We start from the raw sequence: 26306 nt of genomic DNA, 5'->3' as shown, positions 1-26306 counted from the left end.
AATAAGCTTAGCTGGGGTCAGTAATTTTCAGGGGATTTAAAACATGAGTTCATTTTTCAAAAGGCCAAAAGTATGTACAGTATATCACTATCATTTAGATGACTACTCCATGTATCTATGCAACTTCAAGTTGCATGCTGTCTTATGGAAACCCTTTGAATTTCACACTCAGTCTTCATGGGGCCATTTTCTCTCCACTTGGGGGGGGGGGGGAATTCTTCGTAAAAGCTTTTTCTTCTGCCGAAAAGCATGGGGTTCCCTCAAAATTCATGAAACTTTGAGTGCACTGTTTGGGCTATATAACCTCTCTAGACATCAGAAATTCCGTGATAAAACAGCAAAAATAAAACATCAATATCGTATGATGTCAATAATATATATTTGTAAATCAAGAACTATTTCAGATGAAACGCTGTTTTACCAAATCTAAATGTAGAAGCATTCTGAATACTTTTGCTTTGTGTGTATATGTGTGTGTGTATTATGCTTGCCTATAAAAACTCTCCTGGCAGAATTCTTGACAATGTGCCCAAATGGAAACAGAGAACAGGTGGGATACTGTAGCATTCTCCTGACAATTCTTTCATGTGAAAAGTCCTGCAGGTTTATGTGCTTAAGAGCCCCAGCCAAGCTGGAAACTATAGTACTCTACAGAATCAGCCCATCTCCCACTGTGATGCTTTGGGCCAAGCTAGTAAATACTTTTTATGCTTACATGAGGTTTAGCACAAGAACTATGAAAGTCAAGCTCCTGAGCTGACTTATAGCAGCTACTCTATACAGACAGGCTGCCTTGCTTTTCCTGAAGGCTGTAGAAAGGAGGTTCAATGCTCCAGAGTGCAAACATGGGTTAACTGTTTCATCCCACAGAATGTTTGAGCACGTAAATGGCAAGAACCCTTTATGTCTGTGTACCAGGTCTGCTTTTCCTAGGACACTTCCCATGTTGTAAGCAAAACAAAAAACCTTGGATCTCAATGGGGATAGACAATGAAGTCATCCCTTCTTAAACAGAAACATACAAGTAAGGTTTCCAGCCAAGTCTGATGGTTAAAACTCTGAAATGGCTGGTATATACATTCTTCTTCATTCCTCCTTTTCATTGCACAGTTACTTGGTGGGATCACCTTTAACGTCTTCTCAAGAGAGTCTGTATGGTGTGGCGCCTAGATTAGGATTTCTGAGGTGCAGTTCAAGTGCCCGTTAAACTAGAAAATTCCCTGGATCATCTTTGGCTGGTCAATCTCACTCCGCTTGATCTATCACATGGACTCATATATAAGGGCAGGTTTGGGGGTCAAAATAATTGATTTGGATATGACTGATGGATAAATTAAAGGTCAGTCCTCAGAGAGTGAAAACACTAATGCCATTTCAATGGGTCAGCTGCCCCTAGGCACTTCCCTGTTCAGGCATTCAAAAAGACCAGAAATGGTGCCCTGACAGAAATAATAAAGGGGGGGGGGGATATGCTTCCTTTAGGTTCTCCTGGAAGGCCCTAAGCTTTTGCCTTTCACCACCATACTTAGAGAAGGGAATGGTTTCTTTTTCAATATGCTAAGGCAGTGATTCTCAATCTGTGGATCCCCAGGTATTTTGGTCTACAAATCCCAAAAATCCCAGTTTATCAGCTGTTGGGATTTCTGGGAGTTGAAGGCCAAAACATCTGGGGACCCACAGGTTGAGAACCACTGTGTTAAGGGACAGTACTCATACTGACCCATAGATTAGTCAACACACATTTTTGATTGATTTTTTTTATTATCATTACTAGATTTATTCATGAGCATTTAGAGTACCTTGCATCATTGCTGTAGTGATAGATCAAAAACTGGAGAAAGATCCTATGCTTTTAATGAGTGTATGGAAAGAGGGAATTTCAGTAGGTGTTGCTTTGTCGCACAACCAAGGCAAAAAGTAATAATAATAATAATAATAATAATATATTTATATTCCATTCTATCTCCCCAGAAGGACTCAGGGCAGATTCAAAACATAAAAGGCAAACTTCCAATGCCCAAATACAACAACAATACATCCATACTAACAAAATTTAAACCTGAAATATAAACACGAAATTATGACTTTACAACTAAAATTAAATAAAAAACACAGCCTGTTACAACAGACATAAGACAAAACATCAAACATCGAACAGAAACAATAATTTCTCAGTTCCTTGGGGCAAATAGATTGATCACTGCTCAAGATATCTATTGAGCTTTTGGAGTGAGCAGGGAACAGATATGGAAGGTAACTATTAATTACAGGAAAAATGGTAGTATTACCAACTACTGCTCCTCCTCTTTGTAAGCCAGTGAGCAGAAGTATGTCTTCAGCTGTTTCTTGAAAGAAGGGAGGGAGGAGGCCATCTTTAAATCCTTAGGAAGGGAGTTCCAGAGGTGGGGAGCAGCCACGGAGAAGGCCTTTTTTCTTGTTCCCATCAGCTGTGCTTGGGACAGGGGTGGGACTGAGGAGGGCCGCCTCCAATGACTGCAGTTTCAGAGTTGGTCTATATTGGGAGATGCGGTAAACCCACTGAAACTCCTCCTTATAGACAACCTTTAACGACCCAAGAGCCATCTCTTTGTTTTTTACCATTGTGAGCATATTGGATGAAAAGTGAGATATGCGTGAAACTAAATACAGTGGGCCATTGGTATCCACTGGTGTTTGGTTCCAGGACACCAAAATCTATGCATGGACACTAAACTCCATGGATGGTCAAATCCCATTATATGTCCAGTGGCATAGTAAAATGTCATCCTTTATACAAAATGGCAAAGTCAAGGTTTGTTTTGGATTTGTAAAAATATTTTCATGTTGTGGATGCTTGAATTTGTGGGTACAGAGGGCAAACTGTAAAAAAAAAATGTGGAATGACGAATATCTTGCAATTCCCTTGCCTCTCTGGATTTCTGTTCAGAGGCCCATGTGTGGTGAAGTATCCCTCGCCACTTGACAGGTCATTAAAGGCAGCCAGCTTACTAAGTGGATGCATGCACATTGCAGTAAGCTGCCACTTAAGAAATGGCATCTGGATTCATTCCCAGGTCTCATGTTTCGAGAAACACAGGAAAAGCAAAAGTACAACCACTTCTGCTTTACCAGTTCTTAGTAACATATGAACAACCCCACTACAGGACAGAATGAGAACTAATCACGTCCTTCGTAGATAATTATAATGGTCTCAACTCCTTTCTGTTAGGGAGTAAGGGCCACAAAATAATACAAAGGCCTATGTCCTGCTAATATAATAGTTGTTTCCCCTATATGTGCCTGTGTGCATATGCCATCAAGTCTCCTGTTAACTTAGGGCAACTCTGAATTTCATATCATTTTTACACAAGGAATACTCAGAGGTGGTTTGTCAATTCTGTGAATACCAGCCCACAACACCTGGTATTCACTGTTTCCCACCTAGCTGGCCCTGCTTAGCTTCCAAGCTTGGACAAAAATGGAGAGAGACAGGCTTGGTTTCTCATTCTAAACCTTAGGTTCTCTTCCAAAGGCATTTCTTCCCTAAAAAACAAAATCAATTACATTCCAGTTGTCCTAGCCAAGAAACACAAACATCTGTTATAAGACAAAGATACTGGAAACCTCTTCAACAGGATGCTAAAGAGAATGCCTACGTAATTTAACACGGCTAGAAAATATAGCGCAAGTAGATCATTCTACCTGCCTCCCCCAAAATAAAGTTAATGGACTAATCTTTAAGAATGCAACACGATCCATAAAAAATCTGTCATCTGAGCACCTTTCAAGCCAGCATCTGAAAAGATCTTTTCCATGCCAGGTACCTCTAAAATAGGATCAAGAATCATGGCTCCCAGATGTTGTTGAACTGCAAATTCCTATGTTTCTCAGGTCACAGTCCAACAGCATCTAGAAGATCACATGATTCCTTCCCCTGAGCTAAAACAAAATGAAGAATATAACAAGTCTTACAATTAATCCAGTGCATATCGACTCATAAGAAAATTACAATGACTCCAATTAGACTTGAACATAAATTGTAACAAGAAGCCACAAGAAGAACTGAGATTTTGGACAGACGATATGTAAAAGTTGTGGCTTGATATGGGGGGAGGGAGCACAGTGGTGGGAAAAAAGGGGGGGAATGCTTAAGCAGAATAATAAGATTATATGTTAAAGAGTGTGTTGAATAATATGTAACTGCTATAACCAAATGCATAACAAATGTAGTAACTATGATAAAAACAATAAAAATATTTTTAAAAAATTGTAAGGGAGCGTAAGGCCCCATCTACACTGCCAAATAATCCAGTTATGACGGTTATAGTGGACTCCTATAATGCATATTTCACCACATTGACCTGGATTATGTGTGTTTACATTGCCATATAATCCAGCTCAATACAGTTAATCTGTATTCTGAAGATGGTGCATGGTGATTGCAAATTCACTGGCTGGTGAATGCAAATTTAAAGTACTTGTCCAACTAAAGAAAAAAACCCTCCTGAAATTATAAAAAGGCATTCATCATAATACATTTTGAGGAGTCACTGTACTAGAGACCTTTATATTTTTAAAAAATTGTTATCCTGAAAAACCTAACCTTATGAATACTAAATATGGGCCCTTCCATAGAGAGCCCTATATCCCAAAATATCAAGGCAGAAAATTGCACAATATTTGCTTTGAACTGTGCTATCTGAGTCCACACGCAGATAATGTGGGATTTTCTGCCTTGATATTCTAGGATATAGGTCTGTGTGGAAGGGCCCTTAATAAACCACTGTCCCTACTTTAGATGTTAAGAACTTCCCAATTTTACTAATACAAACTTTTTTAGCCTTCTGCGGAATAGATTTTGTTGATCCATGTTGGATCAACAACACAAACAGTTATTAAGCAACCTTTCTGGCATAATTTGCTTTGCTGCATTTGTATCCCAAATTTCCACTAAATAAACAATATTTAAATCAAACAAAAGGCTGCATCTATCTTAAAGACCTGTCAGAGTTTTAATATCCACAAGGAAAGCTTTTTCCCAGGGCCCTTCCACAAAGCCTTATAACCTAGAATATCAAGGAAGAAAATCCCACAATATCTGCTTTGCAGTGGTTTATCTGTGTGCACACTGTCATACATTCCAATTCAATGCAGAAAATGTGGGATTTCATTCAGCTATGTGGAAGGGGCCCAGTCTCACCGCTATCACAGTCTCAGTTGGTGAGGATGCAAGAGAGAGCCTTCTCAGTGGTTGATCCCACCCTCTGAGGCCCATCTACACTGACCATATAATCCAGTTTAAAGCAGATAATTTGCATTTAGAAACTGGATTATATAGTCAGTGATGGAGATCCATGGAAGGTCAAGCTGGATCCCTTCCTGCTTTCTTTTCACCAGCAGGTAAGGCTTTTAAATGATTTCTCTTTGGAAGCTGTATTAGGGTCTGGGAGACCCTATATACTGGTGCCTTGCTCCATATTGACGATGAAAGGTATCAGAGTAGCTATGTGGGATGAGATTATTTGGTTACTTCCATTACAATACTGCACCTCTTTGAAAGCCAAGTCTATGCTGGATTGATATATTAATGCAAAGAATGTCTTGGCCACATGACGTTTGTACATATCACAACTCTTCGTTTTTCCTTAATCTGTGTTTTTCATCTTCTGCCTATAGTTTAATCTCTGTTTTCATCTTCTACCTGTGGGACGTTCCCATTTCAGGGTCATTTTGCAATGCTGATGACCTCTATGTTTTGGACTAAAGGAATGTTGATCTTATACCTACACTTTTTCTCTCTCCCTCAATAACATATGAGCAAATAAGAGATTGTGCAATTTCAGTGTGAAAATTCCCCAAAGAAGATCTCAGACACAGCTTCTCTATTCTACAGCAAAGATGGAAAATAAATAAGCAACCAGATGTTTTGGGGCTGCAGTTCCTCTCAGCCTAGCCAGCACAGTTAAAAGTGAAGCATGATGGGAGTGACAGTTTGACAACATCTGGATAGCCACATGTTCCCCATCTCTTCTGTGCGATGTTGACTCAAGAAGTGAAAACTATGCTGTAGTCCAGTGATTTTTCACCATTTATGGGTCACACATAAGAATCCGATAAAAACTATGGACTCCTTCCCCAGAAAGATGTGACTAGATGTAAACAAAAATACATACAATTTATTATACTGATCTGGAATAAAACCATTTTTACTTTAAAATGATAAATACAAAGTCAAAGGGAAAAAATCATTTGTTGTCCTAGGTACATGGTCCCACTGAAGTATCTCCATGAAGTATCAACAGAACCCATGTTATTAAATCTTTTGTAACCCATGGGGTAGGGACATTATGGAAGTGAACACCCATGAAATCATTGATATATTTCTTTATCACATTTTAAACACTTCTGACCACTACTTACTCAAACAGGCAAGAGTTTTCTCCTTCCCTGGACATTCCACAAATATATATAAACCTCACTTGCCTAGTTTCCAACAGACCTCACATCTGAGGATGCCAACCATAAATATCGGCGAAATGTCAGGAGAGATGCTTCTGAAACATGGCCATACAACCCAGAACATTCACAGCAACCTAGTGATTCCGGCCATGAAAACCTTCAACAACACATTGAACCATCTTACAGCTTTCCAAAAGCTGGCATACCTAAAGAAACCATTATGCCAGTCCTATAAGCAGGTGAAATGATGGGTCAAAGTGGAAAAAATCAGATCAAGGCAGGAATACAGACCATATGAGTGGGAAACGTGGCTCTTGGTAACAAGAGAGAAAAATCTGGAGCCAAAGCATTTGAGAAAAGCAGCTAGAGTTTTTGCCAGACGTGCTTCAGTGTATGTGCTTGCTGTACTAAAGGACTCTTGTTTTCTTTTTCGTAAAAAATAATAATAATTAAAAAGTAGAAGCATGAACGAGTTTCCTGCTAAATTTATGTGCTCCAGTAATCCAAACAGTTTCAAATATTATTTTTTTAAAAATACAACAGCTTCGAAAACCACATTACCCATATGTGGGCCTTTCTGTACAGCTATCAACTTTTCCAGCTGTGCTAATGAATATTCAGTAAGCCCATTGTAAACATCCTCTTGGAGGATAAGAGTCCTCCTTTGCCAAGGACAACCCCACCAAAACCAATGAGGCTTTTTTTCTGCTGCTTTTTCTTTTAAATTAATAAAAAGAATACTTAAGTAGCAGAACAATGCAAAGGAAAAGGATTTGGCTGGTTTTGAACTCTTTGAAAGAATACCAAAATCAATTGCTGGGAACTTTAATTATAATTCACAAGCAGGAAAGTGTGATAAATTCAAGATGGTTGTTTGTATAGAGGGAGGATGAGCCTGGGAACAAAGTTATTTCACTATTTGTATTTTCAGGCAGATACATCTAAAAGTAAGTACCACATTTCTAAAACTTTATAGAAGATCTCCTATATTTGGAAACACAAAAATGAGAAATAAAAGCCTATTCAGGGTGACTTTAAAAAAATCACCAAATTTCACTTCTGCTTTAAGAAGCTTTGTTCTTCCTTTGCAAACTTTCTCAACTTCATTACAGTTGGAAGTAGGAAAAAAGATAATGTAAACCAGCAAGCCTATAAAAGCAGTGCATCAAAAATCAAACTCGCTGCACATAACTAGAAAGGGGGAACTGGCCCCTTTAGATTCAGTGAATGCGCTGCAAAGCGCTGGATGGCATTCCCATATTTTCAGAGCCAAAGTGTAGTAACTTACAAAATAACTGAATTAACATTTTTGTATTATAGCTGCTAGAGTCCTCAAGCAAAGTGGGATATTCTTGCAATTGTAGTGAGGAAAGTAACTTTTTCAAGCTGTACGGGATTTTACCATAATGCAGCACTGACAACACTTGCATCAAAGAGTGACAGATTGTATCATAGCTGTTGTGATGGATGTTGACACACTTTGTTTTTATGGCACTACACTAGCCTCATCCACTTGTTATGAAAGTTAAAATGGGTAGGGCTACAAATAAACATGGAGGGCACTGAGGAAGGTGTAAAGAGATTTTCTTGCCCTTTGATAATACAGTATGACCCCCATATCTACAGGAAAAAAATCTCTAGGCATTTTCTAGGCCCTCCAGTGCAACTCTATGTTATTCTTGAGTTAGGCATCCCTTGTGTCAATAGTGTTCACTGTTGTCCACAGTTTCATTTATCCATCTATCTAACCGGGAATGTATCCCCTCTGAATACAGGCATCGTATTGTACTGAAGATAGGATCTTCCAGTTAAAAAAAACGACTGTGAGATTCAGGACGGATAAAAAGAATTTCTTCTTTACACACAGCATGTAATTAAACTGCAAAATCTGCTATCACAAGTTGTGGTTATGGCCTTTCAGGGCCAAATTTGGTGTGGAACTATAAATGTAATTAGCACTTGCACAAAAGGGTTTGTTTTAGAGTAAACACTAGGTGTTGGAGATAGTTTTGGTCAATTGTACTGTTTAAGTGGCCAGGCCATCAGAAGTTTTTCACAATTATGTTAAACATTAACAATGGCCATCAGCAGCCTGATGCTTTTTAGATGTGTTGGATTACAACTTCTATCATTCCTAGCCAGCAGTGACCATACATGCTAGGATTATGGGAGTTGTAGCCCAAAGCTGCTACAAAGAATTAATGTATAGAAAGCTTCCATATTCATTGCCACTGAAACCAATAATATCATAAGACTAAATGATGAATAATGTGAATAAATAATCTTGCTTTTTTCATTGATAGATAAATTAGATGACACTGGGACACGCTGTGATTGTTTTTAAGCCAGAGGGGTTGACCCAGCATATACTTCATTGTGGCTTACTCTGTCAAGTTACTAGCTCCAAGATACAAGTAGACAGGAAGATGCATTTCCATGGGGGTGGGGCATCAACTTGAGAATGGGACCTAACAAAATGGGAAAGTCTCATTTGTTGTTATGGCTTTTTTGATAGATTCCTAGTTAGTTAGGAAATTAGTCCCCCCACTTTTTCCTGGTCATCTCTGTTGAGGATCTCTGTTGATATCAGAACAGGGCACCCATGATGGCATGAAGTTTGCACTGAGCTATGTGGCTGTCTGGACTCAAGGATGGCAACCTGGAAGGTAAGATGACAGTCCAGTGGGACCAATGCAGTCTCAGCATAGATAGACTGTGTAGATACCAACCCATTACCACAGAGAACTGGCAGGATGTGTGTAGTTGCAGATTTACCAGAATTGTTCCAATTGTTCCAGAATTGTTCCAATTTTATGGTTCCAAAACAACAACTCCTGTAATGAAGTAATAACTGATCTAACAGCCTAAAAATTAGGGAGAAAAGGCAGGATAAGAACGGAACAATAGCAAGCCTTCCTTACTCAACAGACCTATCTGTTGCGCATGGGCACTATTCATGTTTCCTTAGATGTAAATACCTTTATTTGAAGCATGTTCCCTCTCAAAGAAACAGAGGATTTTGTCTTTAAATTATACCACCTTGAATTGTTCACTTCAAATACATTAAATGCAAAGAATTGTTGTTCTTCTCTCAATTAGTCAGCCACTGACAATTTTGATGACTTTTGGTAGCTGCGACAACAGTATTGTGGCATTATTTTGATATTCAAAAGCCAGGATCTGGCATTCCTACAATCCTTAGCTTTATAAAAATAGCCATTGCCCAGATATTTTGTTCTATTAACAACACATAACGTTGTGCAAGTATTTTCCTTATAAAAGCATTTCCAAATAAAATATTTATTTTAAGCAAATATCACATCTTTAAAGTTGAATGAAGTAATAAAAAGGAAGGAGATTAAAAACTCTCTGGTGAAGTTGGAAAACTGGATCTAGAAAATATGAAGTGTTGTGCTACACTGATGACTGGAGCAGTTTAACTCCTTCTTGCCTCATCTGTTATATAACTATTATTTTTCTTAAAACTAGAGTCCTGTTCGCTTTTTCATGGCAAACTCGCTTTTCCTACATATGTAGCCTAAAGTTGCCTATAAAAGTTTATTATGGGGCTGAAATTTTAACTGCAAGTTCTCAGGCTACAAGGAGCTATTTTAAAATGGGGAGAGTCCAATTTTAACCACTAGTCCACACGAAGTAGTTAACTCAGGGTTATAACCAAACTATATACTGAAACATATGGGCAACACATAGTCAAATGAAGAAAGGCATGCAATCAAATTTTGCATGACATGTTTTTTGTCCCCAGTGAAAAACTTTTCAACATCCTCAACTAGTATTAATAACCCTGTGTAACCAATACTAAAATGGAAAAATGCTTTTTCATGCCAAGTGCCCATTTGATGGAACTTCTTTTTGTTTTAGCCTTGATCCATGGCTGCCAGAGGGCATCAACAAACACTTTTTTCTGTTAAAATTTGACTATCCTGTGCTACAACCAGAAATCTCAGAGTGGGGTATGCACTATAACTAGCATCCTGATAATGGCATAAGGAAACATATGTCAATCTGATACTTGTGTGTTTGGTTGATGCAAAGGTTGGCATTCCTTCCTCCCTCCAAACTGAATAAAGCCTCCTCAGACATGCTATGGAGCTGATACTGGCTGCCCCCCACACACTTCTTCTATGTTCAGCTGTGAAGAAAGAAGGGACTAGAAACGTATCTGGCTGTGACCCTGTAACCGGATGCAAAATGACTACATCCTCCTCCGATGTAGATCTTCTGCAGATCTTCGCAGTCAATATAATCATTTTGCACCTAGCTATAAGAACACAGCCAGCCACCTCTCCAGTACCCTGACTTCTACTAGTCACAGGTTGGCCTAGGACAGGGGGAGTGTCTCTGGCTGCAAAGTAAAATCAGGCAGCAATATAGCACAGTGATGCAGGTAGAAGGACTATACTATGCTGCATTAAATGGAATCCTAATTTTAAAAACTTTAAAATTATTAAAAAATTTAATTTGTTCAACATACAGTATGTCTCCCATAAACATGGAAACCCATGGTTTCACTTACTCACATTTGGGGAAAATTGTCTCCCTAAGGTTGGATCTACACTGCTATATAATCCAGATTATCAACAGATTATTGAACTGCCATATAATCCAGTTCAAAGGAGATAATCTGGATTTTAAATGGCAGTGTAGAAGGGGCATAAGAATTTGCTAAACCCTCCAGAATGTTCTATGATATTCTTTTTCTGGAATTACCATAGAATCATGCTAAGGATCTGGCAAATTTGTAGAGATGACACCTCTCTGGGAATCTCTTAACACATGCATTTTAAAACTACTATTGATTGGTTACTTAACTTCCTTTGGTATAGAATTATTGCCTCATGGTCCATGAACATTGGAATATTTCCTTTCAGAATATAGCATGGCCCTCTGATCTGTCAGACGAGCACTTAAAGTTTCAATGTATGCTTTTGCCAGAAGTTGACCGAAGAGTTATACTGGATATCCTAGTGATGCCTACAGAAGTGTACTCTCCAGGCATTTCCTAGGTTTTCCAATGAGACTCTTTGTGGAATGTATTCACCACAGATACTGTATTAACTCATATTTGGAAAACATTTTTGGACTGCAATTCCCAGAATTTCCACTATGGCCACTAGTCATAGTGACTGGTGGTTTCAGGGAATTCTGCTCACAAAAAGTATTTTTTCAAGTTGTGCTATGAAGACATAAACCTTCAATTCAAATATATGTTTTAAGACTTCACACTGTTGTGTGACACCTTTGAAAGATAAGAAACAGAATCAAAGAGTTTGAACTATCTGATTTAGAAACTTGCAGGCAGCTTGTATATGAACATGAGCTGAAAAAGGAGCCAAATGCCAACAAAAGAATTAACTAACCCAGCAGGTTTCCCAACAGACAACATGGGTGAGAGAAGGTCAAGAGTGATCTTGCCATTTATCAAATGTATGTCTAAACGAATTATTCAGTTCAGTTAAGCTGGCCTTTCAACCTATGTATGCAGTCAAACCTCCCATCATTAAGGGTTAACTTCATTAGGGTTAACTTCATTAGGACTTATTCGATGGCAGGAATGTGGATCAGGTTTAGAAGCCATCCATGAGATGCAATGCATTCCATACCACCTACATGACACAGAGTTACTACAGATTGAAGTTTAAAATCTTCAGAAAGAATAATTCCTGTAGGAAAGTGACAAAGAAATGTAACCTCTTGGCATCTAGCTTATGCCCACCCACAAATGGTAATATTTGGCCTAAGCCTAATGTCCACACTGTCCAACCTTCTATTGATAAAACGCATGTGCATGAATGTGTACAGTGCACAGAAAGTACACACTGTGACTGCATTGTCAATACTGTGAACTCCAAATATTTGGCTGCGTTCCAGATGTGGAGGCTAAGGAAAATCCAGAATGCCCAGATCATGTAAGCATCAAAAAGTGACTGCAACCAGAAAATCTGAAATAGTTTCTAAACAAAATTCCAATGACATATTCTCACAATGCTTCACAATCCGAACTGGTATTTCTGGAAGACAACCAAATAGGAACATGATTGGCTAAAGGTGAATAAAGTCAATTGAGGGAGCTGGTGGATTTTTGTGTGTAAATCCCTATGTTTCTTTTCCTGTCATTCAAGCTGATGTCACATATACAATGATACACATTATCCAATAGGAAAATAGGTTTAGAAGTTATTTTAACCCAGGGTTTATTGAAGGAAATCTATGGGAATTAGTAAAACCATAAAACAGCTAAATAAACAGAACCTAGTGACCATTTCACCTAGCACTGTAGTTGGGGAAGTTCTCATGTTTGGTCCTAAAATCAATAGCAAAAAGATGGAGAAAGAACCTTTTATGGTCTATCTGCCATGTTCAAATACACTAGAAGATTTGCAGTGTTCCTACACGGGAAGCTCATACACAGCACCAAAAGCAACCCAGAAGCTGGGTTTTTTGTCATTTGGCGTATACACATTGATAATCTCTAATCCGGAATACCAGGAGCCCTTGGTGGCACTATGGGTTAAACCCTTATGTCAGCTCTGTCAGCTCTGTCTCCCCATGTGGGGACATGAGAGAAGCCTCCCACAAGAATGGTAAAACATCAAAACATCTGGGCATTCCTTGGGCAATGTTCTTGCAGACAGTCAATTTTTTCACACCAGAAGCGATTTGCAGTTTCTCAAGTCACTCCTGACATGAAAAGAATTCCACATTAGTGACTGAGATAGTGACACCTTTGCTTTCTGATGATTCCGTGTACATAAACCTTGTTTCATACCTAAAGTTGCTGAAAATATTGTGTAAAATTACCTTTAGGATATATATGCTGTGTGTGTGTGTGTGATGTGTATCAATGTCATGTTTATACTTTGGTCCCATCTCCAAGATATCTCATTATATTACATATACAGTGTTCCCTCACTTATCGCGGGTGTTATGTTCCAGGACTTCCCCCGAAAACTGAAAATCCGCGAAGTAGGGACGCTATAAATATCTATTGCATTCCGAGGGTGAAGCAGAAGCAAGGAGAGATTTAAAGGCACCATGCACTTTTTTTTTTTTTTTTTTGCTAGCTATAAGGAAGGGGCTATAAGGTCGTGATTTACATCTGCTTTGTATCTCCTCTCTCTCTTTTTTACGATTGGCTGCCTTTCTCCTGAAGGGGAGAGTGAATCCCCCTTCCACACTCCATCATGGCCAGGAAGCAAAAACCCACAAAACAGCAAGTCCGTGAAAAGTGAATCAAAATATTTCTAGTCCCAAGCATTTCGGATAAGGAATCCTCAATATCCTAGTCTGTAGAAAATGAACATTAGAGCTGTTCACTGATCGGAATTTAAATTCCAATTAGAAAGGGCAAAATAATTTATGCTTTTTGGCCTGTAGAAAATCCTAGCTTGACAGAAATCACCAGAAGAAAACTGCTATTTAAAAACAAAGAAGTAGATTAGATTTTTAGGATTCTAATTGCAGGCTACATTGCTTGCTAACCATAAGCAGCCTAGTTCTGCAATGACTCATGCTACTTTGTAGAACTTTACAATAGCACACAGTGATATCGCAATCTGTGTTGATACTACTGGGACTGTAGTGAGTGACTAAACCTGGCAACCAATCTGATATGACCATAAGCGATGGCAAGCGTACAGCAAACATATGCCAGTGTGCAAATATGATTTATTATTTGCATAATAGCAGCACCTCAAGGCTGCTTTCGGGACCAGGGTCTCATCAATTACTGTGCAAACAGAAATTAAAACAGCCTTAGAGGAAGAACTATCAAGCTATCAACTGATCAACACTTGCAATGGTACTTAATTATCACTGAAATCACACTGTTTTACAGTAGCTGTAATGGATTTTTTGTTGTTAAGACAAACTAATAGACTGGATTGTATAAATAATTCTAAATTTCAAGCTATCTAAACACCCCGGGCGTGTGCTAGGATACTGTTCCTGCAAGGATTTTTCCAATGCATTCAGCCAGTTTCCTCTACATTTTACATTTGCAGAAACGATATTGTTTTCAGTTCAAAACCAATAAGAGAAATCCTAATCTAACAAAAATCACAGAATTCAGACCTTGATTTTAGTCAAGCTAGAATAAAACAAGTCAAAAGCTGACTTTCCAAAAGTGCATTCATATTCCATTGTTATTATTTGTAGTTTTGCCAAAGTATTTCAAACAAGGCAAAGAAAATCATAACGATGTTGTGGGAGGAAAGATATGGTCTAAAAAAAATTTCTATGAGAATTCCAATAGGTTTGAGAAGGTCTGTTGAAATCAAATTTTATTTTAAAATCACCTTTCTGGCAGCAATTGCACGTGTGTGTTTGTGTGTGTGCATGTGCGCCTTCTGGGAGTAACTTATATGTTGCTGTGTGCCTTTAAGTTGTTTCCAACCTATGGCAACCCTATCACAGGGATTCCTTGGCAAGACTTTTCAGAAAAAAATTAGCTCTAAGGCCATTAAAATAAAAATAGCTTGGCAAATGAAAGGCATTCTTTTTCACTAAAGGCATCTTACCCTTCCTTAGATATTCTGCTTTTATTATACCATTAGATTTAGAAACCTGTTTTCCCTCCACTAGTAAGTTTTCCAAATTTTCACCTCAAAATTGTTTCTTATATGTAAACAACATTCCTGCTTTAAGGAGCAGAACGTCTTAGTTGTTTTTCAGTTATGTTACACACTGGTAGCATCCAAGTTTTGCTTAGAAAATCCACTCCAGAGACAAGGTGCTTTTAAAAGGCCTACCAGGAGACACATCTCCATAGAAACATATCATCATGACCCACCCAAATATTGTAGTTCCTTCTACTTTACAAAACCTTCCTGTTGTTTCAGATGTATAATAAGGAGACACTGGACTTTGTTAAGGAACCGTCTCCTAGCAAATGGTACTATTTAACCAGGAATCCACCAGAAATGTCTTTGTGTGAAGGAACTTTCAACAGCCAGCTGGCCTTCATGGTTGCACAGAAAATACTGTACACATAAGGATCATCCTACCAAACTAAAGAGATGATGGAGAGTCTAACATAACACTAAGGCAGCAAGTTGTTGGTGCCCCAGGAAATGGCTGGAGATGGCCAAGGCCCAGTAAAAGTATCTGAAAACACTGGGAACTACACTCATCATTGTATATAATACTGTGGTGGATGGAGGAGTAAGTCTGAGGTGAGAGGCAGAATCTTATGCTTCAAAACAAACAGAAAGTAATGACTCAATTGAGTAATGGGGTTCTAATTCTTTTACAGATTAATCATTAGCTGGCCTCTCTCTGACTATATATGATTAAGATGATGAACCAATATCGCCGCTTTGAGTCCCACCCATGGGAGAAAAGCAGGATAAAATAAATAAATAAATAAATAAAATTCCAGACCAGTTAATTAAGTATACTTGATGAAGTACAAGCAAACCTCTGTATCCATGGATTCTAAATTCATTAATTCCAATCATCCAAGGCTTGAATATGTTTTTCTATTATTCCAAAAAGCAAACATTGATTTTGTTATGTTATGGAAGGGATACGATTTTACTATAACTTATACAGTGGGATGGATTTTGGTCTTGGAACCAAAACACAAAACATAGCAAGAGCCTAGTGTAACCTCTTTCAGGTTGCCCACCCCCAAAACTAACAAAATAAATTTCATTCATCCATGCACAAGTCACCAGGAGAATGGTCCATCTTTTAATCTGAAGCCCTGTAAAGTAAACTAGAAGGAGAGCGATTGTGCCAAAATTGTAATTATGTGGAGATTATGAATACTGAATAGTTACAGATAAGTAAATCTAGGTAACTGTTCCATATAGCTATTACATTGTTCCACCTCATGGACTCTTGGGATCTATTGGTGGAGGTACTTAAAATTATGGAACAAATTATGGACAATTTTGGATATAAGAATCCTTTTGCAGCTTATGCTGTCAAGGCAGAACATCCAGAAGAATATTCCCTCCTCCTTTTCCAGGATGCCCCATTTATTAAATTATTTCCCTTTTATATGCACGAGAGGGAAGTGAAATGGCATACTTTTCTACCCTTGCCCCAGTTCTAGGAAGACAGCATGGTAGGGCTATAGATCCCATTGTGGAGAATTACAACTCTGGATTTCCATCCTTGTCATCTGCCCTTTTTCCCCCTTTACCAATATCTGAATTCTGATATCAGGAAGATAAAGATGAAGGGGGTGGCTTATCGGATTAGACAGTCCTGATAAAATGAACCTTTGGTATATCAATGCTTATTGAAAGGAAATGCACTTCTAGAGAATTTGAACATTTGCAAGACTCATGGGGCATGTGCAAATAAAGCAAATTGTCTATTGATTAAAAACAAAATTAAATTAGACAAAAATTATACATAAATGCAGAGATTAGGGAAAGGGTGTTTTAAAATATGCACAAATGTCCATGAAGAATGGAAAGCACACATTCTCACAAGACAACACAAGGATAGAAAAATAATACAGGTGAGGTTTGGGAAAACACAGCAGATTCAAAACTAAGAGATTTTCAGAGTCCTATCCCCAGAAGATCCCAGGAAGTATGAAGCAATTATAAATTGTATCTTCCAAAGCCAGACCTGTTTCTTCCTCTCAGAAGAGGAGGCTTCAAAAAATGAAACATAGCCCTTAGACACTATCCAAAGAACTTCAGAATTGTAGTCTTAATGATTTTAGAATTAGAAATTTCCCCCAGTTCTTCCTCTAATAAGCTGAAGTCAAGACAGGCTGCACTATCACTACACTATATTAATGTATTTTTGCTAAAAATGCATAATTCAGTGCAATCAACAAAATAAATAATTTAAAGATTGACTCTAAACTTTGGGTGAAATTAATCTTATATATTAATGAGAAAGGTGAGGAAATCAATTATGCATGCGTTCAAATAAACCGAGAAGATGGGAGGTAGAGGGAACAAGCCATATTATCCTATAATATACAGAGGCCAGATGCCCTGAACAAAGCATCTGGGAGAGGACACGTTTCATGAACATTATACTGACAAGATTGTTTTGACAGTTCAGTTAATATAAACGTGTTAGCTCATTGTGTTACAAGATAACAGCAACTATATTAAGAATGCATGAACCCCCTCACTGTGAGGCACAGAAGGTGGGAGGAAAACACAGGGGTCCTCTGTATTCCATACAGCATAATAAAAACATTCTTGCAGCCAATAAATATACTGTAATCAAAAACAGCGTCTTAAAATTCCATAAATACTGCAGTTTGAGGAACTTGGGAGTCAGGATGTCCCTAAACAGACGTCAGCTCGAAATACAATCTCAAATTCATTACGGTTGTAAAAAGCCTCATTTGTACAAAATATTACAACAACACACAGTACTGTGGTTATTCCATATTTTCTTTGGCACGCAGAGGTATGCAGATTTTGTTTGGATTTCAGCACACACATTGTGTATGCACCATAGGATTTTTCTGTGGCTTTGGAAGAATAAGGGAAACTTTCTAGAAAGCTAGCAGGAACAAAAGAAAAGGACAAAAAGATTGTTTTCTTTTAACAGCCCTACAAAAGATATAATTCATGGGTCAACTATGATCCTAGATCTCTGGGCGTACTGGTCACTACTTTTATTTCCATCGTGTGCATATATCAGTTGTCGTCACCACCATCATTACCATTCCCAACTTTTTTTGTCCTCTTCCCATGAGAAAAGGAAATGACTGTGATTGTAGTTGTGATCAGTGCTCTGGGAGCAATCCAAAAGGGATGGTCAAAGTACTTAAATGAAATCACCATATATAGGACAACAGCACAATGGCAAAAGGTGACACAACTTGGAAAATATCATGTTATTTTCACTAATTATTGGATTGAGTTCTAGTCACTGGGGGCCCAAACCTTCAATCAGTAACATCTGGTAGACTGTGAAACAAAGATGATGACAACTGTGATGGAAATGATGGTGGCGGCGGCAATTGTATTCCATTTATATACTGCCTGTTTACCAATATTTTGACTTAAAGCGGCTTATAAAAATATTATAAAATACAGTACAGTAGAACGGGGAATGGCTATCAGAACACCACATATAGTGTCAGGAATATGGGTTCCCACCTCTTCTCCAAAGGAACAAGATAGGTCTGAGTGGTGGTTAGCCATGCTTGCAAATGGGCACAAAACTATTGAGACTGTCCCTTGACAGTTTTGAGAGAAATAAAAAAGTAATTTAAGAGTAAGGAGATGAAAGAAACAGAGGAAAGAGTAGAAATGAGATTTTAGTTATACTGGCATCTGTCTGCATGTCTGTCTGTTTGTTGTCTATTAGATTTATACCCCACCTTTCTTCCACAATGGGATCTATGGGGTTAACAAATGGATTGGTTTATCAAATGAATTAAGATAAATATGCTGTATACAGTTCAGAGTATAGCTCAAGTTTCTCTACATAATATCAGTAGTAATAAAATGGCTTTGGGGTATTTTGTGTTGCACACCACTATTCAAGAAACTAATTATAGAAAAATGTATGATTAATGACCATAAGTAAAAAGGATTTTAAAGATACAAGAAGCAATTTTAATCAATTGACAATTGTAATGTTATGAAATGATATAACAAACTAAAGAGTTTGGCCATAGTCAAACTCCTTATCATAGTTTTAAAATCCTTTTTTTCTCTTTGAAAAGTACAGAGACAAACCCTTGTTTGTGCATGGCTACCCCAGTGTGAGCCTTTATTAGTGTTGCTGATCTCATAGTTTAAGGTTAAGCACATTCAAAACTTCCAGAAACCAAAGCTTAGATTAAGCAAAATACATGAAGCTATCTACAAGCTTAAGTTGCCAAACTAATAATTAATCTCTCTGTTTGGGACACACCTTTTTGGACCAACCCAAGTGACTAAGCTTTCTTAAAGCTGAAAGAGTGTTCTTGTGTCTGAAAACAACCCTACATATCCACAACCTACATTTTGTTATAAATTACACACATCTTGCTTGTGTATTCACCTATACTGTATCCATGAGCAACTGCTGCTACCATACCATTTAAGATCAAATAGGGGCACTTGCATATAGTCGCCTGCTATAATCCCACAGTTGCTATTATGGAGTAACATATTAGTGCTATAGTGCTATTATTAAGAGTAATATAACAAATGCCTGAAAAAAATAATTTTCTCTTCTTGTGGCGTTTGTCCAGATGATGATGAAGATAACACTGCTTAAGAGCTGGTAGAACATGGTTATTTATCCAGAATCGAAATTGCCTACTAAAATGTTACTCAAAATAAAACAAAACAAAACAGAAGCACTAACTTACCTTCAGGTTCCAGAGTGGTGTCTTCACCGACCAAATTGTACGAAGGCCGAGCCAGTGAAAATCCAGCCATGGTGATCACCACCAGGCAGATAAGGCAACATGAATCCCAACTGACCATCTTCTCAGTACCAGTCCCTGGTCCTCTTCCATACCTCCATGTGGACTTTAATCCCATCTGAACTCCTCTACACAAGCATGGACTGAAAGCAGCACCTTCAGCCTGGAGAAGTATTGTTTTATTCCCAATTGCAGCAAGTTCTCCTGTAGGAAAACAAGAATGAGTCATGTTAATCGCAGATCTTAGAACCAACTTGTTAGAATTAACACGTTACCTGTAACTTAGCCGTTTCCACAATAACAACATTATACCTACATTGTGTTGTGTTTGTAACTCCAGGAACAATAGTATTTATTTTTTAGCATAACTATAACAGGTATGGGACTGTGGCTTCACAAAATGATGGGGGAGGGACATCATGTGGATCATGTGCTGACTCCTGCTGTGTTATGCGCTGGTGCACCTACACTCTGTCGTGTGTGTTGAAATGATGATGGTAATGGATGGGAGGAGAATGTGTTTTGGAATACACGTCAATGGTACAACTACTAGTCCAGTAATGTAAAGTAAAGCTTTCATTGTTTTATAATAAATGGAGACATTATTACCTTTTTTTTACAATAAAAAATACCCTAACTGCAACACTATCAATCAGGTGGAGTCCTGGAGTTGTGACTATAACTACAATACAATTCCTTATCCCAATACCTGTGATTTCACCTATCCACATCCAACTAAGTATGCCCTCTGTAGAAATTTTCAAGGTTCCCCAAGTGATTTGAAGGTATGCTCTTGCTCAGATAATTTCGGCCTGATCACTTTACTTGGTATGCTAGCTTTATATTTATATGAGGAAGGAATGTGTTATTATAACCACTAATATATGTCATTGAACACTTGAAATGGGCATACAGTTTAGAACAGGCATGGGCAAACTTCGGACCTCCAGGTTTTTAGGACTTCAACTCCCACAATTCCTAACAGCTGGTAAACTGGCTGAGATTTCTGAGAGTTGAAGTCCAAAACACCTGGAGGGCCAAAGTTTGCCCAAGCCTGGTCTAGAAACAGCTGTAATGCAATGTTGTTGTTGCTCTGTGTCTTCAAGTCATTTCTAACATAATGGCGATCATAACGTTAACCCATCACAGGGTCTCCTTGGCAAGATTAATTCGGAAAGTTCATGGCCAAGCTGTGATTTGAACCCTGGCTGCCAGAATCATAGTCCAGCACTCAAAGCACTACACCACACTGGCTCTCTAATATGCAACATGGCATATTTTAATAAGTCTATTCTATTAACATTAAAAAGCTAGTTTCTCCTCCAGCTGCTGCCACCTCTATCCTTAAAAGAAAAGCAACAACGTGTTGTTGTAACAGCATCAAAATTCTCAATACTGGGACACAAGGGGGCTTACAAAATATTTTAAAAACAACATATTAAAAATGCATATAAAAGTACTTAGGGGGTTGGTTTGAAATGTAAATAAAAACAACAGCAATATGCCATCTCATACTTTTAGTAAACTGCGCTGAATCTTTTCAAGGAAGTTGTACAAGATATTCCAGTTTCTCATCTAAAAGCCAAAGCCAAACATTGGTCTACCAAACAATCAACAACACAGAGCTCTCATCCTAAATCTATGAATCAAGAGATGTAGAATATCCAATCTATGTCCAAACAGAGCTCTGTCATATTCTATAGCATTGGTTTTATAAAGTTGATTAATTTGAAAATAGCCATCCTATATATACATGTGCACAAGATAAATGCAGTGTGATTAATTTTCCATGTCCTGCATTCAATAGAGCAGTGGTTCTCAACCTGTGGGTCCCCAGGTGTTTTTGGCCTTCAACTCCCAGAAATCCTATCAGCTGGGATTTCTGAGAGTTGTAGACCAAAACACCTGAGGACCCACAGGTTGCGAACCACAACAATAGAGCATGTATATGAATTTATGATGGCCACGTGACTCTAGACACAACTATATTCTAGGGATCAGTCCTGTATTGGTGTACACTGGCTGTTTCTTTTTCCTTTCTGGAAAGTTTTCTGTGGACTGAAAACTGATGGCTTGTGTAATAGCATCCATTTATGGACCACCACTTTGAGTAGCTCTGCATTGTTTGCCATTAAAATCTAGCTGCTACATTGCTTTTTAAAAAATGTGGAAGGAATAAGGTACTATTCTGCATTCCGTTTTATTTATGAAAAAATAACACTTCAGGGAAAAATAAGTGCAATGTTTTTTCAAAAGTTGCTGGGTTTTTTTCTGGCCATTACATCTGTAATTGGGGGAGAGTTTCCTAATATAGTAGCATTAGTGAAACTAGTGGATTCATGGGATTTCTGGGTGCTTTTAGGTATAGCTACTTTGAAAATGCTTTGAAATTTTTCAAAGGAGTAAGAAGTTTGTTTGAAGCAAATAACATAATTGTATACATGTGCAGGCCCATCGTGTTTCATTTTACGAAATTACTACCTTCTATTTTTACACTGTAGTGATGTTGCCATGAATGTGCATGGCTGACAGCCAAGAATCAATTAGAGCAGACGCTTGTTATCAAGGTACGTGCATTCAAGCAAGGCCAGATAAAGACAGCATCTTCATGCTAGCTTCAGGGACAGCTAGCCTTACTTGGTTTGGCACACATAATAAAATCTCCTTTCAAATAGTGAAGTCTGAAACCTTTGCAAAATTGAACTCTGGAGTATGCTGTTCTGGAGCCAGTGATTAGTGGATGTTCTGGAGCATGTGATTTGCGGGGCTGCAATGTAAATTTGTATATACAAACAGGAGTCCTGGAATCAAGAACTCTGAATTAATCTCCATGGCACGTAACTATTACTGCTCAACATTCATATGGTTGGCTTTCTAAAAGGGATAGAGTACCTGCCTAGAAAGTTTGCAATCTAAAGTAAGCAAAGACAAAGTCATAGGAGGGAGAGGAAGATGAAGTAGGGGAATTCCATAAACACTATAAAGGATGTACAGAAGAGACATGTGGCAGAAGCTAAGCAGGTAGAACAATTCTCTTTGCCACAATTCCAATTCACTTGGGGCACCATCACCTTCCCTTTGAGTTCACTGCTTGATATCAAGCAAGTCAGGGTTCTCTCAGCCACTGAAAGGAACTATGGAGCAAACAATGCTGGCCTAATTTACAGAATTGTGTCAAGGTTGATTTAAAATACAGTATGACTCCCTTATCCATGGAACTGATGTCCACCATTTCTCTTACTCAAGCTCCAAAAGATATCCTTCCCCTTGTCACTCCAAGAAGTGTTAGTAAGCCTTTCTAGGTTCTCAAGTGTTGTTCTATGGTATGCATCCAGCACAAGTAAAGTCAAAACATAGACTCAACAGGGGGTGGGGTCTTGGAATATACTTCCAGTGGGTATAGGAGATTGTATGATATTATGTAGAAGTTCCAGAGCTGGATTAACAGCAAGACCCAGCTCCTAACTCAGCTATTAAGTTTACTTGATATAACTATTATTCAAGCTAATGTCCTGCACAGATACACTATGAGAACAAAGTAAGCTAACTCCATATATTGTATAAGGAACACCTTGGGAGAAAGGAAACATACAAAGAAAATTTATGTATTTTATGAGGAACACTTTCTTCCACAATTTCTCATACTTTCTCTCATTTGCAGCTAGTTAAATAAACTTTTATTGCTTGTGTCGCATTATCAATTAGAAATCATTTGAAGAATGAATTCAGAGTAATTTTTTTTAAAAAAAAAAAAACCATAACAACCACATTTGATGTTCAATAGTCAGAAAAGCCACAGTGTTCTGGTAAAAGAAAGTACCAAAGAAATATAGAAATTTTGCAGGTCACGCAGTGCAACAGCGCCAATGTGAACCCTGTCAGTCTCAATCAGAACAGCATTCATCTACAAGAAGTTTTGTAAGACAAATCCCCTTGATGGTAACCCATCATGGGATTTGTTCACGAGATTTGTTCAGAATCAATAGCTCATTGCCTTCCTCTATGGTTGAGATAATGTGACTTACCCAAGGTTACCTCATGGATTTTCCGATTTTGAAACCGTGTCCCTGAGAGTCCTAGTCCAACACACAACACACTAAGTCACACTGATTTTTTAAGGCTGGCTTTCAAACCACTATATAAGTGAACCAACAAAAAATCCTTTATTGTTTATTTAAAAGACAAAAATAGAATGTGAGTATTTTTTTAAAAACCAAGATAGCCCTTTGTATCAACTGACTCAAGGATCCATAGCTTGAAAATATTCTCCACCTGAAGTTAAAAAGCAAAACCTTGATTTTACTATTTTATTTAAAGGATTCCATATTATTATACCATTGCATATAATGGAACCTGATCATCCACTGATTTTGGTATCCACAGGACTCCTGGAACCAAGCCCCAGAGAATACCAAGCATCCTCTTTGTAACAAATATGTTCATTCAGTGATGAACTTTCAGGGTGCCAATCGGCAGCAAAATAGATAGGGAGAAGTACAATTCTGTTTCAGAATAAAAAAGGACTTTTGTGGCGCCTATCAAGACTAACAGGTGTATTTGAGCATAAATTTTGAGGATTACCATCCACTTTCTTAGAGATGATATTCCAGTTTTAGGAATATATGCACCTGAGAAAAGAAAAGTCTAAAAATATCCTTAGAATGCAAAATCTGACACAAACCTGTCAAAATTGCATCAATGGTTTTTACTGTTCCTGCTTCAAGAACAGAAACCATAAACTGGATTGGCTAACACTGTCCTTAATCCTGGAATGTCACATAAAACTTCATGAACCACAGCACTTTTAGATACAACCATGCCACCTTGAACTTACTGATCTTGTCCCATTTTGGAAGCTGGGCTATACTTGTTGAATATCTGGATAAGAGATCAGCAGATAAAATTATGGAACATTGCTAAATACTGCAAGGAAAGGCTTCTGCCTGAAACCTTGGACCAGCTACTTCTAGTTAGAGCTGACAGTACTGAACTAGATGGACCAATGGTCGAACTTTATCTCTCTAAGACAACTTCACAGGTATACATACACACACACATTCAAACCTCTATAAGTCAGTTGTTTGCTTAAAGTAGGACTCCAAAGTCTTGCGCAATCCTCTATTAATTCAACACGCAACGCATTAAATGAGACTGCTTCAAGAACGGATGAAAAGCATTAGCACAAAAGGGGTATGGCAATTTTAAACTTAAACACTAAGCTTGTTATTGGTTACATCCAGCCAGAGAGCAAAAGACTACAATTGTTCCTTTAAGATGAATCCAGCAATATAACTCTCAAAATCCTTCAGCCACAGGATTCATCCAGTCTCAGCCACTGATTAAGGTGCTGGGTTTTAACCTGCCAGTTTTGGATTCTCGCTTGCTGAGGTGTTCCACCTTTATAGATCTCAGGAAGCTGTTTCTTGATTTAAGCCACTGGCAAAGTGGAGTCCGCAACATGCGAGTGTGGAGAAGATCAAACCACAGACCACCTACTACAATGCAACCTGAGCCCTGCCACATGAACAATGGAGGATCTTCTCACTGAGATACCAGAGGCACTCCAAGTGGCCAGCTTCTGGTCAAAAGACATTTAGCATAATGCCAAGTTTTTAAACTTTGTTAGTGTTTTTAAATACATGCTAAGTGTATCCTCCACTCGCTTCTGATATGATAAATAAATAAAACCACAGGAACATACTACTAAGTGGCACTTCACATAGGTTTCTTTACTCCTTAAAGGAGAAGAAAGAAGTGTCTTCTGTGGAGCTCATTAAGACAGAAGGCGCTCACCTCCAATATACCTGAGTTTAGCAAAACTAACAGATAAGAGCACCTCTGGTTTTGGACAAGAGTTGCTCTTTACCCACAATGAAGCAAGATCAAAGGAAATGTTTCTCGCTACTTGTTTTCCCCAAGAGAAACATTAGCCCTCCATATTTATGGATTCCCACCACCATCTTTTAAAGCAGATAGACTCTTTTGAAAAGGACCGAACAGAGAAAGCCAAATCTTTTCCCTATCTCATTGGCTCAAGTGGCTGCTCAATGACCTTATAGTGAGACCTCCTACCCTGAGTAATTGTGTCCCTCTGTCTTGATGTTTGGAACACAGCCCCAGCATGCTTTTTTGGCCTTCACAATTCCTGGCTTCCTGACTACAATAGCATAATCCCTCCTGGAGTCTCAGGCTCAGTGAAAGCCACACGTTGTGTTTATTTTTCCCCTTGAAAGGGAACTCTGTCTCTTTCCCTTCTCAGCCCCTCTAGTGGGGAGGAGTTGTCAGCCTCCCATGATTGATGGCTCGCCTTGCCACCCGCTCATCAAGTCAATTTTCACCTCCTCACATACCTGCCCAGATGCCTAGCCAAACTGACAGGCATGGGAAAGAAGGGGGGGGGGGGAACAGCCAGGGTTGGGAGCCATACCAAATTCCTTCAAGCTGTAGATGCACTGATTTTTTTTTTCCTTTTTTATCTGCACACAAAACAAGTAGT

General features: G+C 38.3%; 1 protein-coding gene across 8 annotated transcripts in view; it reads right to left on the bottom strand.

The window, feature by feature from the left end:
• FGFR2 (fibroblast growth factor receptor 2) overlaps window positions 1-26306 on the bottom strand; it is a 167637-nt gene that overhangs the window by 90622 nt on the left and 50709 nt on the right. For all 8 annotated transcript variants that reach the window (XM_067465800.1, XM_060768547.2, XM_067465799.1 and 5 more), the window contains exon 2: window positions 19754-20014. In XM_067465800.1, the coding sequence (XP_067321901.1) occupies window positions 19754-19928 (175 nt within the window). In that variant the 5' untranslated portion in view covers window positions 19929-20014. The remainder of the gene's footprint in view (window positions 1-19753; window positions 20015-26306) is intronic.

The sequence above is a fragment of the Anolis sagrei genome, chromosome 3 (assembly GCF_037176765.1).
Source record: "Anolis sagrei isolate rAnoSag1 chromosome 3, rAnoSag1.mat, whole genome shotgun sequence".
Taxonomy (NCBI): domain Eukaryota; kingdom Metazoa; phylum Chordata; class Lepidosauria; order Squamata; family Dactyloidae; genus Anolis; species Anolis sagrei.
The sequence above is the reverse complement of the archived record's forward strand: the minus strand, read 5'-3'. Positions and strand labels throughout refer to the sequence as shown.